General features: G+C 39.1%; 1 protein-coding gene, 1 long non-coding RNA gene and 1 other non-coding gene across 7 annotated transcripts in view; 2 read left to right on the forward strand and 1 right to left on the reverse strand.

Moving 5' to 3' along the window:
- The window catches only part of LOC138155353 (uncharacterized), a 53426-nt gene extending 46096 nt beyond the window's left edge, over positions 1 to 7330 (reverse strand). The window contains exons 1-2 of the long non-coding RNA XR_011166809.1: positions 7247 to 7330; positions 48 to 117 (exon numbers count right to left, since the gene is read on the reverse strand). This is a non-coding gene — a long non-coding RNA (uncharacterized lncRNA). The remainder of the gene's footprint in view (positions 1 to 47; positions 118 to 7246) is intronic.
- The window catches only part of LOC138155352 (myosin-IIIb-like), a 381066-nt gene that overhangs the window by 117751 nt on the left and 244582 nt on the right, over positions 1 to 18733 (forward strand). For all 5 annotated transcript variants that reach the window (XR_011166807.1, XR_011166808.1, XM_069080561.1 and 2 more), the window contains 3 exons: positions 9747 to 9858; positions 11200 to 11362; positions 13246 to 13326. Coding sequence is in view for 3 of the 5 variants with exons in the window: in XM_069080561.1 (XP_068936662.1) it covers positions 9747 to 9858; positions 11200 to 11362; positions 13246 to 13326 (356 nt within the window). In the remaining 2 variants the exon portion in view is untranslated. The remainder of the gene's footprint in view (positions 1 to 9746; positions 9859 to 11199; positions 11363 to 13245; positions 13327 to 18733) is intronic.
- On the forward strand, positions 12931 to 13034 carry LOC138155604 (U6 spliceosomal RNA). Its single transcript, XR_011166892.1, has one exon. It is a non-coding gene; the product is annotated as a U6 spliceosomal RNA (small nuclear RNA).

Genomic DNA, 18733 nt, shown 5'->3' on the forward strand with positions numbered 1-18733 from the left:
ATCACCAGTGATGACTTCCATGCATGATGGGAAAAGAACTCTCTTACTTGTATCCATGAGCTATTCAAAGGTCTTGAGCATGTTGGGTAGTTCCTTTATGGAGGCTTCATGAAGAATCTGGATGGGAATCATATAGACATGGATAGATTATACTCTCTACCATTGGAAGGGGTATCCATTTGAATGACATCAAGGATATATGGAAGCAAGTGTGATTTGAGGGTGAAATCGGTGAGTCACCTGGTCCTAATGAGGTCTGGAAAAAAAGGTTTTGAGATTCTTTTTTTTTTGGAGGGGGGAAGGCAGGGCAATTGGGGTCAAGTGACTTGCCCAAGGTCACACAGCTAGCAAGCGCTACGTGTCTGAGGTAAAATTTGAACTCAGCTCCTCTTGATTCCAGGGCTGGTGCTCCATTCACTGAGCCACCTTGCTGCCCCAAGGTTTTAAGATTCTTTTCTTGACTCTTCAAATGATTCTTTGGATGATTCTTAAGTAAGCGCATCACTCCTCTAGCTCTCTGTTTCTTTAAATGTAAAATGAAGGTAATATTGACATCCTATAGAAAGCTTTTCCTGACTTCCCTAATCAGTAGCATTGTAAGCCCCTCTAGGGAAAGAACTATTTTTCATTTGTTTTGTATTCCCACTGCCTGGCACATACTGTATGCTTAATAAAATGCTTATGGTCAAATTTATGGAAGGTACTACAATGGAAATTTTAGGAGTCTTAGATGACAGGCATTATGTAGTCTCCAAATATTATTTAAACTTATAGAACATTAAGAACTAAGTCTTCAAGCAGGAAACTAATACCAGTTCTCATGTGTCTTCCAGTCAAAGAGAGTAAATATGGCTTATGTTTAATATAGATCTACCAGAACTGAAAATCATAGTAACAATTACTGAGAAAAGGCATAAATAGAAATGTATAATTTTAAAAGCATTTCACCTAGAGGAGCAACAAATGGTGTCAGGAGAGCCAAATTAAATTATAAGAAAATTTAATGCTCTGCAGGAGCCATTTTGAAAGGGTGACATTAAAACACTATCAGGCTTTAGGTTAAAACCACCACTCCAACAACAACCAAAACCCAAACTCTTTGAAAACCTATCATTGGGCCAGAGCTATACAAGGATCACATATTAGAGGGACAGATAGTCTGTATAACTCTGAGCACACCATTTCAAACTAGAAGGAGAATAAAGTCAGCATGGCTAGGGAACGATCTCATATAGATAGGGATTTGAGAAGTATCTTTTAAAAGGTGCAAATCCTGACCAGACAGCCTAAAAATGTGAGAGCACGTTGCCCTGGATGAGGCATAAAAATCGGACATTTAAAGGAAATGGAAACAATGTGCAAAAGTCATAGAAGAGCTATGTAAAGTATATAACCTTCTACATCTTCCCCTCCCCTTGACCCATTCACAGCAGTTAGAGCAGCATTTCCTAAACTGTGTTTATGGAACCCTGGTGTTCTGCCACATCCATTGGAAAATTGCAATGCTAGTTATATTTTCTTCTGTAAAATATTAAATATGAAATTGTATATAAAATACTTATTGCATATGGCAATTTTCTGATCATGGAAAAACAGGCTTAATTTCCTCTATTTTTTCTCTAAAAATCTTTTGAACTTCTGTTTATCCCAGGAGTTTTCCATATATTTATGGAGTCTATCAGTCTATTTCAAGGCCTAAATGTTTCAAGATCAAAAAAAGTTTAGGAAATACTGAGTTACAGAAGCAATTAAGAAAAATAGAAAGAACCAAATTGATTATTTCCCACAGAGATCAATACAGGATATCCTTTCCACCATGTTTCAGCAACCAAAGGGAAGCCTAATATAGACCACTTTGTGCTAGCCAAAATCCATCTACTCCCAAAACATTTCCCCTGCATTCTAACTGAATTCAGTGCCTGACTTAGTGTTTCTCTCTCTATCCTGTTTCATGTTCTCATATGAGGGAACTTAATGTTCTATGTTGAATTTCCATCAAACATCCTAATCTCTAAGTTACTCTGCCTGCTTAACTCTCATAACCTACTTCTTCACTCCACTTTATTTATACATAAAATGGCAACATCCTTTATCTTACCGTCACCCACAGGTGCTCCACTTGCATGATCAAGAACTTGGAAATTCCTTTATCCGGTCAGAATCTCCTATCGTTTCATCTCTGCCCATGCCTTCCTCTTCCCAAACACATTCTTCATCCCCACCATCACATACAATCTCTCAGAGCTTTACCATGCTATCACCTGTGCTCTCCCCACACTCCAGTCTCTTCCCAATCTGAACACTTTACTAAGGGGCGTTTAGGTGGCACAGTGAATAGAGCACCGGCCCTGGAGTCAGGAGGACCCAAGTTCAAATCTGCCCTCAGACACTTGACACACTTACTAGCTGTGTGACCTTGGGCAAGTCACTTAACCCCAATTGCCCTCCAAAAAAACAAACAAACCACTTTACTGAATCCAGTACAACCTTATTACTATCTCCCATAAGTCATCTCTGCAACTCCTCTCACATCCATCTTCTTCTGTCTGGTCACACTGCCTCAATCCTAATTCAGGTTCTCACTATCTCTCAACCTTTGCATGCTTTGATGCTATTGCAACAGATCTCCCTGCCTCCAGTCTCTCCCTACTCCAATCCATCCTTCACTCATTTACCAGAGTCATGTCCCTAACATGCACATCTGGAACTATCACCACCTTCTAGTCCTTACCTCTACTGTCCAATATTTTCTGTTTGGCATTTAAATCTCTACACAACCTGACTCCTCCCTACCTTTCCCCTATTCTTACATATTGCTTTCCCTCCTCATACTCTGCAATTCAGTCACACTGGCTAACTCCATGTTCTATGCATAGGACATTCTAACTCTTGTCTCAGTGTCTTTGTACTGGGTTCTGCCATGCCTGGAAATTACTAACTCTTCATGTGTAAGGCTTGGAATCCCTGGTTTCCTTCCAGTCTAAGCTCAAGTCTCACCATCTGCATGAAACCTTTCTCAATCTCTCTAGCTGCTTGTACAGTCTCTCCCCAAATTACTTTTTATTTATTTTGCATGGAACTGGAGATTGAAGAGGGCAGGTACAAAACTGCCCTCCCTTATTCCAGCAGAATACCTTGACTACCTCAGCCCTCAAGTGCTTTGAGGATTGCAAAGCTTCTAGCTGCTTTTAGTCACGTGTGATACAGCACTGAATGGCACTTGAGCTTTGAGAAATAATTCCCTCATTGGTGATCTGGCAGGAAGAGCCAATGCCTCAGTGTATCTTTCCAGTGAATAACCTGCCCTCATTTGAATCTCTCTTCTATTTGTCATGCTGGCTACAGAGTGTGAGTTCCTTTCAAACTTTTCCTCTGAAGTTCAAATTTCAGCCATCTGGTCAAAGGTAGGAGAGAGAGAACTCAGTCCTTTCCTTCCCACTAAGACAGGTTAATTGACTTGCCTAGATTCACACAGCTGGTAAGCGTCTGAGGCTTGATTTTAACCTGGAACTTCCTGACTCCAGGCTCAGTTCTTTCTCCACTATGCCACTCAGCTGCCTCAAGGAGGCCTGGAACTCTGCCACTATTGGCCTTGTGACCTTAGGTCATTGAATCTCTCTGGGCCTCAGTTTCCTTTTATCAAATGAGGATAACAGTATTTTTTTTTTTGCCTACATCATAGCGTTATTATGAGGATAGGATGAGATATAAAGTGATTAGATTCCCCTCAAGAAGTAGCAAATATTCTCTCAAAGACTAGATGATCATGTATCTGGTATGTGTAGTGTGGATTTTGGTCTTGGTATGCAATCGAATATAGCTCTTAAATAGCTCTTAAAGTCTGTGATCCATGATCCTGGTTTATAAACTAAATGGTATAGAAATATCAGCTATCCTCCCACAAAAAGAAAAATAACCTACTCTGATTTCATTGGTGTGGATACTTAATAGGTTTCCTGGTAAAGATAACCAACATAAGCCTGATTTCCATTCTCATTCATCAAAAACACAGCTCTTTGACTCCAGCCCCAGTAAAAATTTCCTCTCCCTCCTCATATTTCTTAATTTGTTTAGCAGCTGCATCCCTTTGCCTTGATCACATTCTATGTTGTGTCATGCTGACTTTTATATAGCCTGTTCTAATGGAAAGAATGGTGGTCTTTAGGACATAAGACCTCAGTTGGAATCTTGGTTCTTTTTGAGCATGAAACTCACTTCAACTTGCCAAGTATCAGTTTCCTTATCAGTAAAATGGTAATAATAACCCATTCACAAATTACTTCAGAGAATTATTGTAAGCAAAGCACATTCTAAACCACTCAATTAGCAGTGTGGTACAGCAGGACACTGACTCTGGAGTTAGAAGCAACACCTGGGTTCATCTTTCTATTCTGGACCTTATTCTCACCTGTAAAATGGAGTCAATGGCCTCTGAGGTCATGTTAGCTCTGAATATATGCTCCTGGGTGAGTTAATATTATTATACCATTCCCCCCCACACACACACACCCCATTAATTTGTAAGTTTCTTGAAGGCAAGGGACTGTGATATTTTTTTTCATTTTTGTATTCCCAAAGAGTGCTATATAAATATTTATTGAATTGATTTTGAGTGTCAATGACTTTAACCAACTACCCTTTTTATTTCTTTTTTACATTTTATACATTTTGTTGTAGTATAACCACTTCCCAGTGTTCAATTGGACCTCTATCTCTTTTTTTAAGGAAAAAAATGAAATTAAAATCATCTGACATAATTATCAAGACTGCCAGTTCTGCCCTCTCCCGTTGTTTAACATTCTACCCATGCTTTTAAAAGATATTTTAGACAAAGTTCAAAAATAAATTGATGTCCATAGTGCCATTTGCAATTTTTCTCATGAATAGACAACTCTTTCTTTACTAGCAAGCATGCCCTGAATCCTCCTGGTGGCTCATTCACAAGCTCTGTGCTGACTCAATGTCAAAGTGCCCTAACATGTTTATCTCTCAGTGAAGATTGTTTCCTCAATCACATGTGATTCTTTCACTTGTCTAAGCCTTTCAATAGCAATATCCAGGAAAGGTCTTGATGACCAATTTCTATGAACTTGAAGTTCCTATTTCCTTCCTCTCTCTGTGGTAGGAGAACAAAAAATCTATATAGACTGTCTAAAGTCATTTTAAAGGCATTATGACTATGTTTCTCCCAGTCACAAGGGTAATTTTTTCACTTCTACCCTTCAGCTATTTTACTATTTTAACTAGAGCTGGGGATAGTTTGTTTGAAACATAATTGGATGGTTCTCTTTCTGTCCTTTTTCCCGTCAATGCTCCCTGTCAAAATGTTGTCCTCCAAAGATTTAGATATCTGTTTCTAAGACTTACAATCAAACATTTTAAACAGTAATTTTTAACAGAAATCAAATGGGATTTTTGAACAGAGACATACACTGATTTCTTTATAAGGGCAATGATTTGCATGTTTAGACAAGGTAGCAACAAGGGAAATAGATTAACTCAGACATCTGCAGCTTTTCCTCTAAATTGCAAACTAATTTGAGGATAAACCTTATATAAGAGAACACATGCAATACAGAAATGAGTCTTTACACTTTCTCAAATTTTCCAGACTCTCATGACTGATTTTTCCCATAGATAATCTTATTGACTTATTGACTGCCTGCACCAGCTCCTCTACCAAGTCAGTCTATGAGAGCAGATCTAGAAAGGAAATTACATGTGCTGATTTTTTTGGTCAGCTCCTGACTATGAGGCTCAGTAAAGCACTCAGACTGGGCTACAAAACAAGATTTTTTTTTTAACTATCTTTCTTGGGTCCCTTCAGGTAAAACATGGCCCTGGAGCCCATAGGTCTCCATATCTAGGTCATATCTAGGTCACCTTTGCTGTAACATCTACTAACACTGTACAAAAGGAGGGAAATAATGAAGAACATTTCTATGATTACCCAATTGCTTTAGGAAGTTTATATTTCCGGGGTGGTTTGAAGACCTCACTTCTTTTCAGACATTGTAGCCTCATTCTTCTGGAGCTGAAGGCTCCTGAACATGAAGTGGATTAGCATCTCTAAATAAAAAATATGGGTTCAAATGGCAAAGTTCATAATTAATTTCCCTGGATACATTAGCCCGTGTGTGCATTCTTTTCACTTGGAAATTAGAAACTGCTGACCTCTACCACAAGCCAGACAGGACACTCTGACAGAGTCTTCTGGAGTCAGAAGGGGACCTTAGATGCTGTTTAGTTCAACCTGTCTTTATAGATGAGGGTGCTGGCTCTGCTTTAAAAATCAAACAAGCAAACAACTCTTTTTCCGATCTGACACCAGGAACTTTTTCTTCTGCATCTGCTATATTCCCCATAGTGTGCAAAGTAGGTGCTCAGGAAATATTTCATGATCACCAGCAACAATTATTGAGAATCTACTATGTGTAAGGCTTGAATGACTAATATACAAGCCCATGTAATGTCATGGTCTAGTGGAACTGGGTACCAGGGAGTCAATCAATAAATGTTTATTTAGCACTTATTTTGGGCCAGCCACTGTACTAAGGGCTGGGAATAAAAGTATAAAGAATGCAAAAATACCTATTCAAAAGGAACTTACATTCTAATGGAAGAGATAAGTACATATAAAAATACATGCTTCCTAAATATTAAAGTTAAAAAGTACAAATATTTACAAAATAGTTAAATTAGAAGTTGGAATTGGGAAAGACTTCCTTCAGAATGCATTGCTTGAAGTTGTGCCTTGAAGGAAGAGATTGAAGAGCCAAGGTAAGGGGGTTGTAGACCAGATAGGTGGTGCAGTGGATGAAGGGCTAGGCCTGGAGTCAGGAAAACTCCTCTTCCTGGGTTCAAATGCAGCCTCAGACACTTACTAACTGTGTGATCCTGGGTAAGTCACTTAACTCTATTTGCCTCAGTTCTTCATCTATAAAATGAGCTAGAGAAGGAAATAAAAAACCACTCCAGTATCTTTGCCAAGAAAACCCCAAATAGGATCACAGTCAAACACAATTGAACATCAACAACACAACAAAAGGGAGTATGCTCCAGGAATCTGAGTGGTCAGTGCAAATGCACAGAAATGGAGATGGAATGTCATACTCTAGGTTGCAGTCTCAATCTAACTACTGAATTTGCATGCCTCAGGAATTCTGTGTTTGATTTTTCTGTCACACACACCACCTCCCTCCCCATATACTCTTTCACATCACCCATTCCCACTGGAGATACTTACCTTTCCACCATCCCCCAAATCAGATCAGGTCAAGCTGTGACAGGGAAACCATACTGAGCTATAACAGTGGGGAGCTAGAAAGGAGGCAGGGCAAGGGAATCTGCTGATGTCATTCCTGCTGAGGAGGGGCAGAGGCCGACAGCTGGCTTCCACTGCTCCTCCTCCACCCCCCTAGGCTCCAGAAGCCATCTGTCTCAGTAGGCCATTGGGCATTGGCCCAGATGCCCTGTGGCTTTGCTCAAGTCTACCCACTAGAGTCTCTGCACCAGAATGTGCTTTGCCATTTCCTCACAAAGGTGGAAGTGGGGATATCTTAGAGTTTGGAAGGGTTCCCAAGGATCTCTGAATACAAATGTTTCCAAGGAGCCTGGCAGTAAACTTTAACTTCTAAAAAAAATCTCTTAGGTCTGAGCTAAAAGGTTAAAAGCCTTGAGTACTAACTAATTATCTCTCAGGACAATAATATGAGAGTGGGAAGGGTAAGGGAATAGGTTTTTACATTTTTTTATTAAAGTAGAAGCAGCTCTCCATTTGAGTGTAACCCAAATGTAAAAGATTAGAGTGTTTGTGTGTGTGTGTGTGTGTGTGTGTGTGTGTGTGTGAGAGAGAGAGAGAGAGAGAGAGAGAGGGAGAGAGAGAGGGAGAGAGAGAGAGAGAGAGAGAGAGAGAGAGAGAGATGGTAGAAAAATCCTCTTGGCAAGGAAATTCAGCTCATTTTTAAGCTTCTAATGGGTTAAATTTGTTATACATGGCAGCAAAGAAGAAAGGAGGAAAACATCCTTTAATTTTCTTCTTAAAAAATTTCTTTCTTCAAAAAAAAGATGGCTAAGTAATAATATATTCAAGAACTTTTGTTTTCTTTTTAAAGAAAAATGGAAAAGTTTCTTGAATTATTCTTTGAATTAAAAAGAAAAACTGACCTGAAAGTTCAGAATTCATTAAAACAAGTCTTGTAAAACAAGAGAACTGAAATGTTGGTATCGTGAAAATAAATATATTTACACAAAATATTCCTTAAATATAGGTGCTATTTTGCAGATAGTGTTGGTTGTATTATTACAGTCTATATACATTCTACATTGCCTGCAAATTGCTTCCAAAGATCACTGAAAATGTGCACAATAGAATTAAAGATTATTTTGAGGATATTAATACTGTAGCATTATAAAATTGTAACTTGCAGCACTGGTTCCTATCTTCACTGATAGATGTAGAGGGAATTTTCTTATAGGGAATTCCAACATCAGGGAAATCATAGGTCCAGTTCCCCACCTCCCACAAAAGAAATGCAGTACCATTCCTTCCTTCCTTCCTTCCTTCCTTCCTTCCTTCCTTCCTTCCTTCCTTCCTTCCTTCCTTCCTTCCTTCTCACCTTGATCTCTGAACATAAATGTTTCCAAGGAGCCTGGCAGTAAACTTTTTTTTTTTAAAGCAATTGGGGTTAAGTAACTTGCTCAAGGTTACACAGCCAGTTATTTCTGGGTGTGGTGCTGAGTATCTGAGCCCGGTTTTGATCCAGGTCATCCCAACACTGGAGCCAGTGCTCTTACTCGCTGAGCCACCTGGCCGCCCCAGGCAGTAAACTTTAACTTCCCTCCCTCCCTCCTTCCTTCTTTCCTTCTACCTAGCCACCTAGGCTAGTTCTACTCTGAAGCTTTAATCTGTTCCATTTCCCACTTGAGACAGTTGACTCCTTCTTAGGCAACCAGGTATCCCACACTCCCAAGAGGCTTATTCTATTAATGCACAACTTATTTGTGGATGACTAATTGGAATAGCCCATTTACCCTAGCACTCCAGAGGATAACAATGAGACGGCCTCAGCCTCTCCAGTAAGTGGGACTTACAACCACCATTTTCAATGTTTACTTTTAATATATAAATTGCCCAGCATCCAGCTTGGAATTCTATGAGGCACAAATGATTTTGTTTTGCATTCAAAAGAAGCTGTTATCCATTATTTTTAATTGCATATTAAATATTAAATCCAAATTAATAAAATCAAAACTAGCAGAATTGTCAAAATTAGATAACTTGGGGGGAAAGAATCCAGATCTGTGATTTCATGGGAATCAGAAGTGCTGATGAGAAATCCCTGTAGGAATGCAAACTAGCAACTGTTGTGCAATTTATAGCCATGGAGAGCTGTCTGGGGCAGTAAGAAGTTAAGTGACTGGCTCAGGATCACCAGGAATCATTTTGTGTGGGCTGTACTAGATCCCACTCTCTCTGATATGCTGTACTGCCTTCCACACAACTAAAGGTTAAATGAAACATTATAGCAAAATCTCAAGACATGGGAAATATAAACCACATATTTTTTCTTACTCCCTGTAGCATTATCATCTTTGAAGTAATACATGACACATTATTATTGGTATGCAGCAGTTTCACTAATAATAAAGAGACCATAGAGTGTTAGTGTGTCCATCACAGTCCTATTTCCCTACATTCAAAGACCCTGAAGCATGAATCTAATTGTTCTCTCTTTGCCTCATAGGTACTATTACTTGGCATTCAGAGCACATCAGTCACCACTTGCTAACAAGGAAAGTTGCATTGCTATCTTGGAAAAGTCCAAACTAGAACACTGGGTGTTGGGGAAAACAAAGGTAATTTTTATCTTTGCTTTTCAGGATATCAGTCACCATGATGCCATAAGTGTTTATCTCCATTCTCTGGAGATTCTGTTAAACAAATGACCCGAATGACTGTGAGCCCTGCCTCTGGCTTAATAAGAAGCACCTTAATTTAGAGATAACTTTTGGTGTCTTTGGTCAGGTATGGCAGGATCTCAAAGGTGAGAGGATGGTGCACGTCCTTTTGTCTTTATATCCCCAGTGCCTTGAATGTAATCAGTACTTAATATTTATTAAGTGTATGGATTTAATTGAATTGAACATGGGGTTTAAGCATTTGGATATTTTTAAAATGTCTTTTCCAGTTTTTTGTATGCTCCTGCCTATGTCCTGCCTTTATTGGACATGCCATTAATGTCAATGACAGTGATCAAACTGTTTTTTTTTTAATCTGAATTTGGAGGGTAGGAACATGTAGTTACATTATGTATAGGTATTATAATGTATTAATTAAGTGCACCCCAATGTATTTCATTCTTCGGTAATTATTCCATTCGGTGTTACTATCTCTTTCCTATGGAAGACCATCTTTAAATTGCCAACCACAAACCAGCCCAGGAATCCGGCTTGAACATAAGCATTGACATACTCTTGTTATTCGGGGTTCTGAAGATCTCATTTGTGGACTACACAAGTCCCTTCCTTCTCCCTTCTTTTTTTTTGCTGGCCTCTAAGCTGCTTCTGTTTGGTAGCACTTTCCAGCAGAGGGTGTGCAGGGTCAGAGAGATGAGAGAAAATCTCAAAGCCGGTCATAGCTCAGGTAAAAGTTGTAGCAGGAGAGAAAATCAAAGTCATTGACTGAACAGAGACTCAGGGGTTATCTTTTGATTTCCTTTGCCCATATTATACTTGCTTCCTGTCATTGCACATATTCAAGGATAAACTGTCCTTTACAAGTGGAGTGTATTAGAATACACTAAATAAGTCACCTGTGTAAAGGAGAATAATGAAAAGAAGGGAGTAACTTACTATTACCCAGTGTGGCAACACTTACACTTCACAGGTTAAACTAATGACAGGTTGCTTTGGCTTTTTCCTCCACAGATGATTATTTCTTTGATTTCTGATTGTACTGATTACAGTGCAGCAAAGACTTCCTGGTGATGAAGCTATTCATATTTCTATTTAGAGTATTGTGTGGTAGAGTGTCATGTTTTCTTCTCATGCCTATGTGTGTATAATACAGTGCTGAGCAGAGTGCCTGGCAAATAGCTCCTTTTTAAAAAGAAATTTTTTTAATTAAAAAAATTCTCATATAGCTTCTTAATAAATGCTTGTTGACTTGACTCATACTGAAATTGTTGTTTGTTTCAGGTTTTCCTCAAGTATTATCACGTAGAACAGTTAAATTTGCTGCTTCGAGAAGTCATAGGCAGGGTGGTGGTCATACAGGCTTATGCCAAGGGGTGGCTTGGAGCTAGGAGATACAAGCGAGTTAAAGAGAACAGAGAAAAATGTGCTGTTACCATCCAGTCAGGTAAGTGTGCTCATTAGCTGTCTTCTGTACTGGGTTGGCATTTCAGGTTGTGAAGTTATTTGCTAATCACCTAAAGCTTGGCCCAGGGGTGAGGAACTTGTAGCCTCAAGGCCACATGTGGCCCAAAGGGCCACACTTGAGGACCTAGAGGGCTACATGCAGCCTTGAGGCCACAGATTCCCCACCCCTGGCTTGGCCTAACAGTTGTCTGTGCAATTCCAGTAATATCCCTCAGTGTCTTTTTTTCTCCCTATCTAAAAGAGACACATTTCATCACCAAACTAATTATGGTGGAACTGGGGTAATGTCCTGGCTTCAATGCTTTTACCTTTATGAACAGTATAAACCATGGAAAAATGTATTAGTCATGCAGATCTTTCACTCCATTCCAACTCATCTCCTTTTGAATATAGAATGAAAGCCTCTTGCAGGAGGGGGTGATAGAAATAGAAAGACAGACAGAGACAGAGAGATAGACACAGAGAAAGAATATTTTATTATTTACTATGTATGAAGTTCTGGAAATACAAATACAAGCAAAAAGAAAGACTGTCCCTGGCTTCAAGGAATATCATCCATCCCCCCCAAAAAAAGGAACTGAAATGGGGAGGGGAGGGGAAGAAACGGGAAGACCATATATGATTTATTTGCTATTAAGGAGATTGGGGCTTCCAAGATGGAGAGGAGAGAGGTCTGAGATGTCATGGGCTGGTCTAAGTTTGAAAAGAGCAATGACGGATAGTGTGGGTGTTTGTTTTTTAATGGAGATATCCCCAGCATCTAGTTAAAACATTCTTATTGAATGGAATTGAGTATTTTTCATTAATTCTACAGATAACGTTTGAGTGAATGGGTTTTGTTATTATTATTATTGATAGTTTTCCTCATTCCTAGGGAAAAATGCTGGACCTAGGACATGTATTTCTATTGTTATTATGCCCCATGCACCTTCCTCTTCCCAGGATTCCATTATTCAGCAAACTGGAACCATTAATTTTGATAGTTATAAAGATAAGTGCTTAAGCTGAGAGGGAGCTGTTCCCCACTTTCTTTTTAGGCAATTTAAATTCTGCTCTCTGATATCTGGAAAATGCAAACTACCCTTCTTAAATCCCTTCCTTTTCCATCTTCTCCCTGATCTCTCCTCATTCTCTCTCTTTCCCTATTTTCCCCAATTTCCTTCTTTTCTCTCCCATTATTTTCTTCCCTGTGTTTCTCTTTCCTTTAGCTTTCCTTTTTGTCCCTCTTTCCCCAAATCCAAAGGGACAAAAGAGAATTATTCCAGTATCCCAAAACCAAACCTCCATGAACCCCAAGCTTTAAAGACCCCTTGTGTGATAAATTGTATGATAAGAGATTATATTGGTACCTCTAACCTCATCACTAAGTGATGAGATAAATGCCTAGAACTCTCCAAGTGACTGGAGTCATTTACTTCCTCAACCCAATTTCCTGGAAGGGGAAGCTTCAGGTAGGAATCCTATCCTAGAAATGACAGCCTTAGACCTAAGGCTCTACAGTTGCTCATGAACCAGAGTTTATTTAATATCAATAAAAGACAATGGGGAGCACTCAATTTTGTAGCACATACCCTGAAAATGGAAGGTTACAGAGGTCAGCATGGCCTCTCCATGAGGATGGCATATAATATTACAAAACATTCCGTATTTTTTTAATCACAAGGTAGAATTCTAGGAACAAGGGACTCATTGGAACTGATGACAATGTAAAAGCATCAATAAAAAGGAGGGGGAAGAGGAAAATTATAAGAGGAAAAGAGAGTGGAGTGAGGTAAAAGATTAAAAAAAAGACCCAGCCAATCTCAACAGTATAGCACTTTCTTAAATTAATGTCATTCCCAGCACATGGTTTTGTATTTTTAGCCTGGAGAGGATATGATGCTCGCAGGAAGTTTAAGAAAATAAGCAACAGAAGAAGTGTGGCTGCTGTTCATATTCAAGCAGGTAATTAAAACATCATTTGCATGGTTCCATCCCTCTCTTGAAATTGGAGGCAGAACTCAATAATGGTGCTTTGGCCAGAGAGTCACAGGATTTAGAACTGGAAAGGGTCCAGAGAGACCATCTAATGCACCACCTCCCCTCTTTTCTCTCCCCCTACACCCACACCCCCATGTCATAGATGAGGAAACATTCTCACTCCTAGCATCTCCTTCCTTCTATCACAAAAGCAGAAAAAATTGGGGGGTTTCTCTTAACAAGATGAATTCCTGAAAGCTCAGCTCTGATATTTGAAGCTCTCTGGCTCATTTCACTACTGTGTTCTAACTCCTCTGGGCTCTTGGAGGGTTAAGTATGACATGCCTTTGGTGGTACAGCTTGGCTGGGGCTGCCTGGGAAGAGCCAATCCTGGCTGCTGGGCTCATCTATCCCTTCCCTGGCTCCCTTGTCATTTTGATCTTCTACAAAACATCAGTGCCTACTGCTGCTGTTAAGGTTGTTCCTGCCAGATTGGTCTCTTTCCCTGGACTAAGATTCCAAGCACTTCTCTTCATCTAAACCTGACTATGCCTAATTGAGGGTCTTGAAGAAATAGTCCCTAGAGCACTACAGGAGTCTCCTAGAGAGCAGGAAATTAGAAACTGAATGGAACATAAGTGACCAGTCCAGTGAACTCAGTAGCAGCACTAAGGGATATTATTTTAGCTGCTACCAGCCTGAAGCAAAACTAAAAAGCAACAATAAATATCTTATGGTATTTCTACCTGGAATCCAGGCAGGGTAAAGTTCAAGATCCCAGGGAAGCTCTATTTCTGGCCCAGGAAGTCTCCCATCATAGAACCATTGTTTTAATGAGACCCTTCTACATCCTATTTGACTTCTTGACATCTTCATTCACAACCAAAGTATTTGGACGTAGGGGGGATAATTTAAAAGTAAATTTGTAATTTTTAAACAGACCCTCTTCCCTTACTCTTCTTCTCCTTCTCCTCCCCACCTTCTACCCCCAAAGAACTCTGGGCCTTACAACTTCAAAGGGTTAGGGAGAGGAATGTAATTCTACTTACAGAATAAGAAAGGGAGGTTGGAGTTTATAGAGCCCAAATCTCCTGACATACACATACACAGACTGTCTCCTTGTTAGAAAGAGATACTGTACTGATTTCTGGTTGGCCAAGAGCCCAACATGTGTTTTGAAATATAAACTTAAAGCTCAGATGTTGGAAATCCACTACAAAGCTCACTTGTCAGTATATAGAAATCATAAGCCAAATTCTACTAAATTCTGAAAACTCTATTGTATGTTTTAACTTTGCAAATTTATCCAGTTATGTCCTTATTGTTGTACAAAGGCACATAGCACGTAGTTTACTGTGATAATCACATATGAGTATAGTACATAGTTCTGTGTAGTAGATGTCATAGGAGTAGACATTTTGTAAAAGTAAAATAAAAAAGCTTAAATGTTGTTAGTGCTCCAATCCTCTTCTATCAAGGGGCATCCTTAATGGCAAACCTGAGTGAATACATGTTATATGTCCTGCGGGTTAGCCATGGGTGTGGGAGGAAGAAACTTGCAACTTGGACAGAGCCCTCCTGTCATCACCAGTAGAACTCATGGACAACCATCTGGACAAGTTAAGATGATGAGTTGAACACAATAAGATGAAAGTTAGTGGGAATAAATGCAAAGTATATTATTTGAGCAGAAACAAAATCAACTATACAAATGCAAGATGTTTTGATTAGGCAACAATTCATGTGAAAAAAAAGATTTTAGTGAACTGAAAGCTTACTATGAGTCAATAGTAGGAAATGGTAGCCAAGAAATCAAATGAGACTACATTGCATTAACAGAAGCATATATCCAGAAGGAAGGATGTGATATTCCTTCTGTACTTTGCCCCCATATATATAGTATTATGTTCATTTATGGAAATCATATTTTAAGAAAGACCATGGAAAGACAGAGCATATGTTTCCCCTGATAGAACAGCCTTGAAAGTAAGGAATGTTCTTCTTCCGTCTCTGATCCCCTAGGATGGTAGCAGGAATATGGTAGGTACTTAATAAATACTTGTTGATTAATTGATTAATATCTAGAGGAGTATGACCAGGTTGATGAGAAAACCTGAAACTATGCCATACATAGCAAGATAAGGCTGAAGGAACTGGGAAGGCTTAACCTTGATAAGAAAAGAGAATTCTATGATATCTGTCTTCCCTTGTCAAAAGGGCTATCACATAGAAGGATTTTAATGCAAGAAAGAAGCTTAGAAATCATCTCATTTTGTAGATGAAGAAACTGAAGTCTACAAAGATTGGGTGACGTGCCCAGGGTACACAGGTAATAGATGCCACTCAGGATTCCAATGAGCGCCTTTTGATGTAGTCTCGTTTCACTCGCCCCTAGAAGGTAGAGCAAAAGCCCAGAGGGAAGATTTACAGAAGCAGATTTCAACTCTGGGTAGAGAGAGCTTGACTAACAACTAGTAATATGACAAAGGGGAATGAGTCATCTATATAGGTAATGAGTTCCACATCAGTGGTGATATTCAAGCAAAGTCTGATTGGCCACTTATTAGCAATGCCATGGTGGTGGATAGGAAAGATTCTGTACAGGTAGATGACCTCTGAGATACCTTCTACCTCTAGGAGTCTATCATTCTAAGTCTTTTAAGAGATTTTGGTATTCAGAAGTAGTGACTAACTGTAACCTTTGATATCTAATGATGTCTTGCCACTGGACTCTGGAGAGAGAGGGAGATTGATGACTTTGCACAGCGCTGCCTCACTTAAACCCAGTTCATTTGCAAGTCAAGACTTCACCCTTCTGATGTCATTGGTCCTCTTCAAGAATGAAGGACAAATAAAAACAACAATTACCTGCTTGGCCAGTAGACTATACTAAAAAGCAATGCAGAGGCAAATGGGATTTCAGTTGCCTTCTGAAACACCAAGATTAAGAATTGAGTGCCATTTTGGTGTTGGCTCTTCCTTGGACTTATTAGATGTATGACCTTGGGCAAAATGCTTACTTTCTCCCACCTTCACTCTCCTCATATATGTAATGGAGATAAATTATATTTGTCATATTTACCACAGGATATTAATCAAAATGTGTAAAAATACCTTGTAGCCATAAAGAGTTACCTATTTAAAGATGAGTGGCTACTAGAAGTGGCAAGGTTCAGATGTATTTAGGAGACTGATGTCTCTGGGAGACATGTTCTAAGGAGCAGTCAATCTGCTAACTTCCTCTTCCTCATAGGATTGTAGGATCATAACACTAAAGCTAGAAGGCACCTCAAAGCCTAGCCAATTGAACTCCTTCATTTTATAGATGAGGAAGTCATCATAAGATGACTTATGCAAGGTCACACAGGTCAAAAGAATCAGAAACAGGATTTTAAGCTAGGGACTCTGATTGAAGAGCCATTATTCTTTCTGCTGTACCATGCTATGACCCTATTTTTAGCATATATAATATTTTAGTATTTCTCTTAAAGGTCTAATTGATTTTTTTGTTTTGTTGGTTTTCAAAGTGTCACCTTCCAACTGCGAGTTCCTGATCATTATTTTGTACCATTACATCTCAGGGTAGCTCAGATCTCTAGACAAAGTTGGTCCTTTGCTTTTAAAAACCTCTGGCAAGAGGCTAAGGGGTATTATTATAACACAAAGCTATGTTTTCTAAGTTCTTTCTTTAATTTATTATTTTTTAAAACAAACCATTGAATTTGAAATTTAGATGCTGTGGGATTCATTTGTTGTATTTCCAATTCAGCCCCCTCCCCCAAATATTTCTTTTTCAATGGTGTCACTAAGATATGCTGTATGTTTTTTAAGGAGCAGTTCTTGAAATTTAGGAAGCATTTGGCTTACATGTTTCTACAGAACAGCGCATATTGAAATTTGTTTTCCTTTCATCTCCTTCCCAATAAAAGCAGCAGTAAGGCTTATCCCTTTAGCTTCCTCAGAACTTCCTTTCAGAATTCCCGACCTATTACAGCACATTCACATACCAGAAACAAGATGCCTTTTCATGCTGTCAACCTTTTTCATCTGAAATGTAAATTAATTCTTGCTGGTGTGCCTTGACAGAGATCAAAGTAGGGGTATTAACCTTATTGGGCCTTCTCCTCATCAGAATCAGTTCCAAGGACCGGGAGGTTGGTGCTAAGAAGTCTATGTTCCCTGTTATCTGTGGCCCTCCTCCAGGCAGGCCTCTGTCTACAAGTCCACATTTCAAAGGCTCTGATTTCTTTTGTAAATGACCTTATCATTACTTTAAACTGTGTGGAAAAAAAAATTATTTGCCTGAATAATTCTTGAGGGATTATCCTGCTTATTTTAATTGTGGGCCATTTCATTGAGATTCCTGGATATCATTTAAGTGGTTCTGACAGCAAGGGATCCTACAGTGATAGAAAGGGGGAAACACAACTCCTGATTGGAAACCCCTGACTTGCTTAGATTGTACATTTCTTGCCTGTCAGTCTTTGAGGTAGGCCACATTTGCATTTTTAAAATAAACAGATGCCTTTCAAATACATGAGCTGGTGGTCTGGAGATCTCTATGGGCCCAAACAGTTCACCATCCATTGATCAAATGTTGGAAGAAAAAACAAACTGAAAAAAATACCCAATATACATGAGGATACATTTCCTATGTGTATAATGTTACACCAACAATGAAAGGCTTTTATGAGAGAAAGGAAGAGCGGGAGTGTGGGGAGGGGGGTACTTTGTAAAAATGTAACATTTTATGAGTTTCAAACTTAAAAAAAAAAAGTTTGAATGTCACTTTGGCCAGAAGCCTCTTGTTTTGTTGTATACTTATTTCTTAGTACTATGGTACCTTTTTATGGGCCTACTCCTGGAAAAGGAACAAACCAACCTGTCTAAACACTCAATAATTTTAAAAACATCCCTGAGCAAGAAATCAAAATGTATGTGTGACATTTTTAGCGTTAAAATGTTAGGCGTTGTGGATAAAAGCTGCTAGTTATCCATGGTTCCATTACTGATGGAGCTTTTATTAAAAACCAACAAATTGCAGAACACTGATAATAGATTAGCTATTAAACTGAAAATGCCTATTTTGCTTACTGAATAATAATAAAGCAAGCAGAACAAGGGAGACAAAGAAAGCCTGTTCTTCTGGGTATTTTTTTTAAATTTTACATAAGCATTGGCATTAAAACTATCCCTATAATTCAACATCTTTTTGAAAAATTAGAGCAGCTAAACTAGTGGGCCTCCCTGATGGGAGGGGAAAGGCTATCTCACAGATAATATCATTAGCCCCCAGGGTTGTAAATGGAATTAATTTCAAATAACCTTACCCTAGGTTTGTTTCTTCAAGCCTTCCCCATTCCCATCCCAGCCTGAAACCCCCCCCCCCCCC

This window comes from Petaurus breviceps, unplaced genomic scaffold (genome assembly GCF_028583685.1).
Source record: "Petaurus breviceps papuanus isolate PSGF00001 unplaced genomic scaffold, PetGlider_PUasm1.0 91133, whole genome shotgun sequence".
Classification (NCBI taxonomy): domain Eukaryota; kingdom Metazoa; phylum Chordata; class Mammalia; order Diprotodontia; family Petauridae; genus Petaurus; species Petaurus breviceps.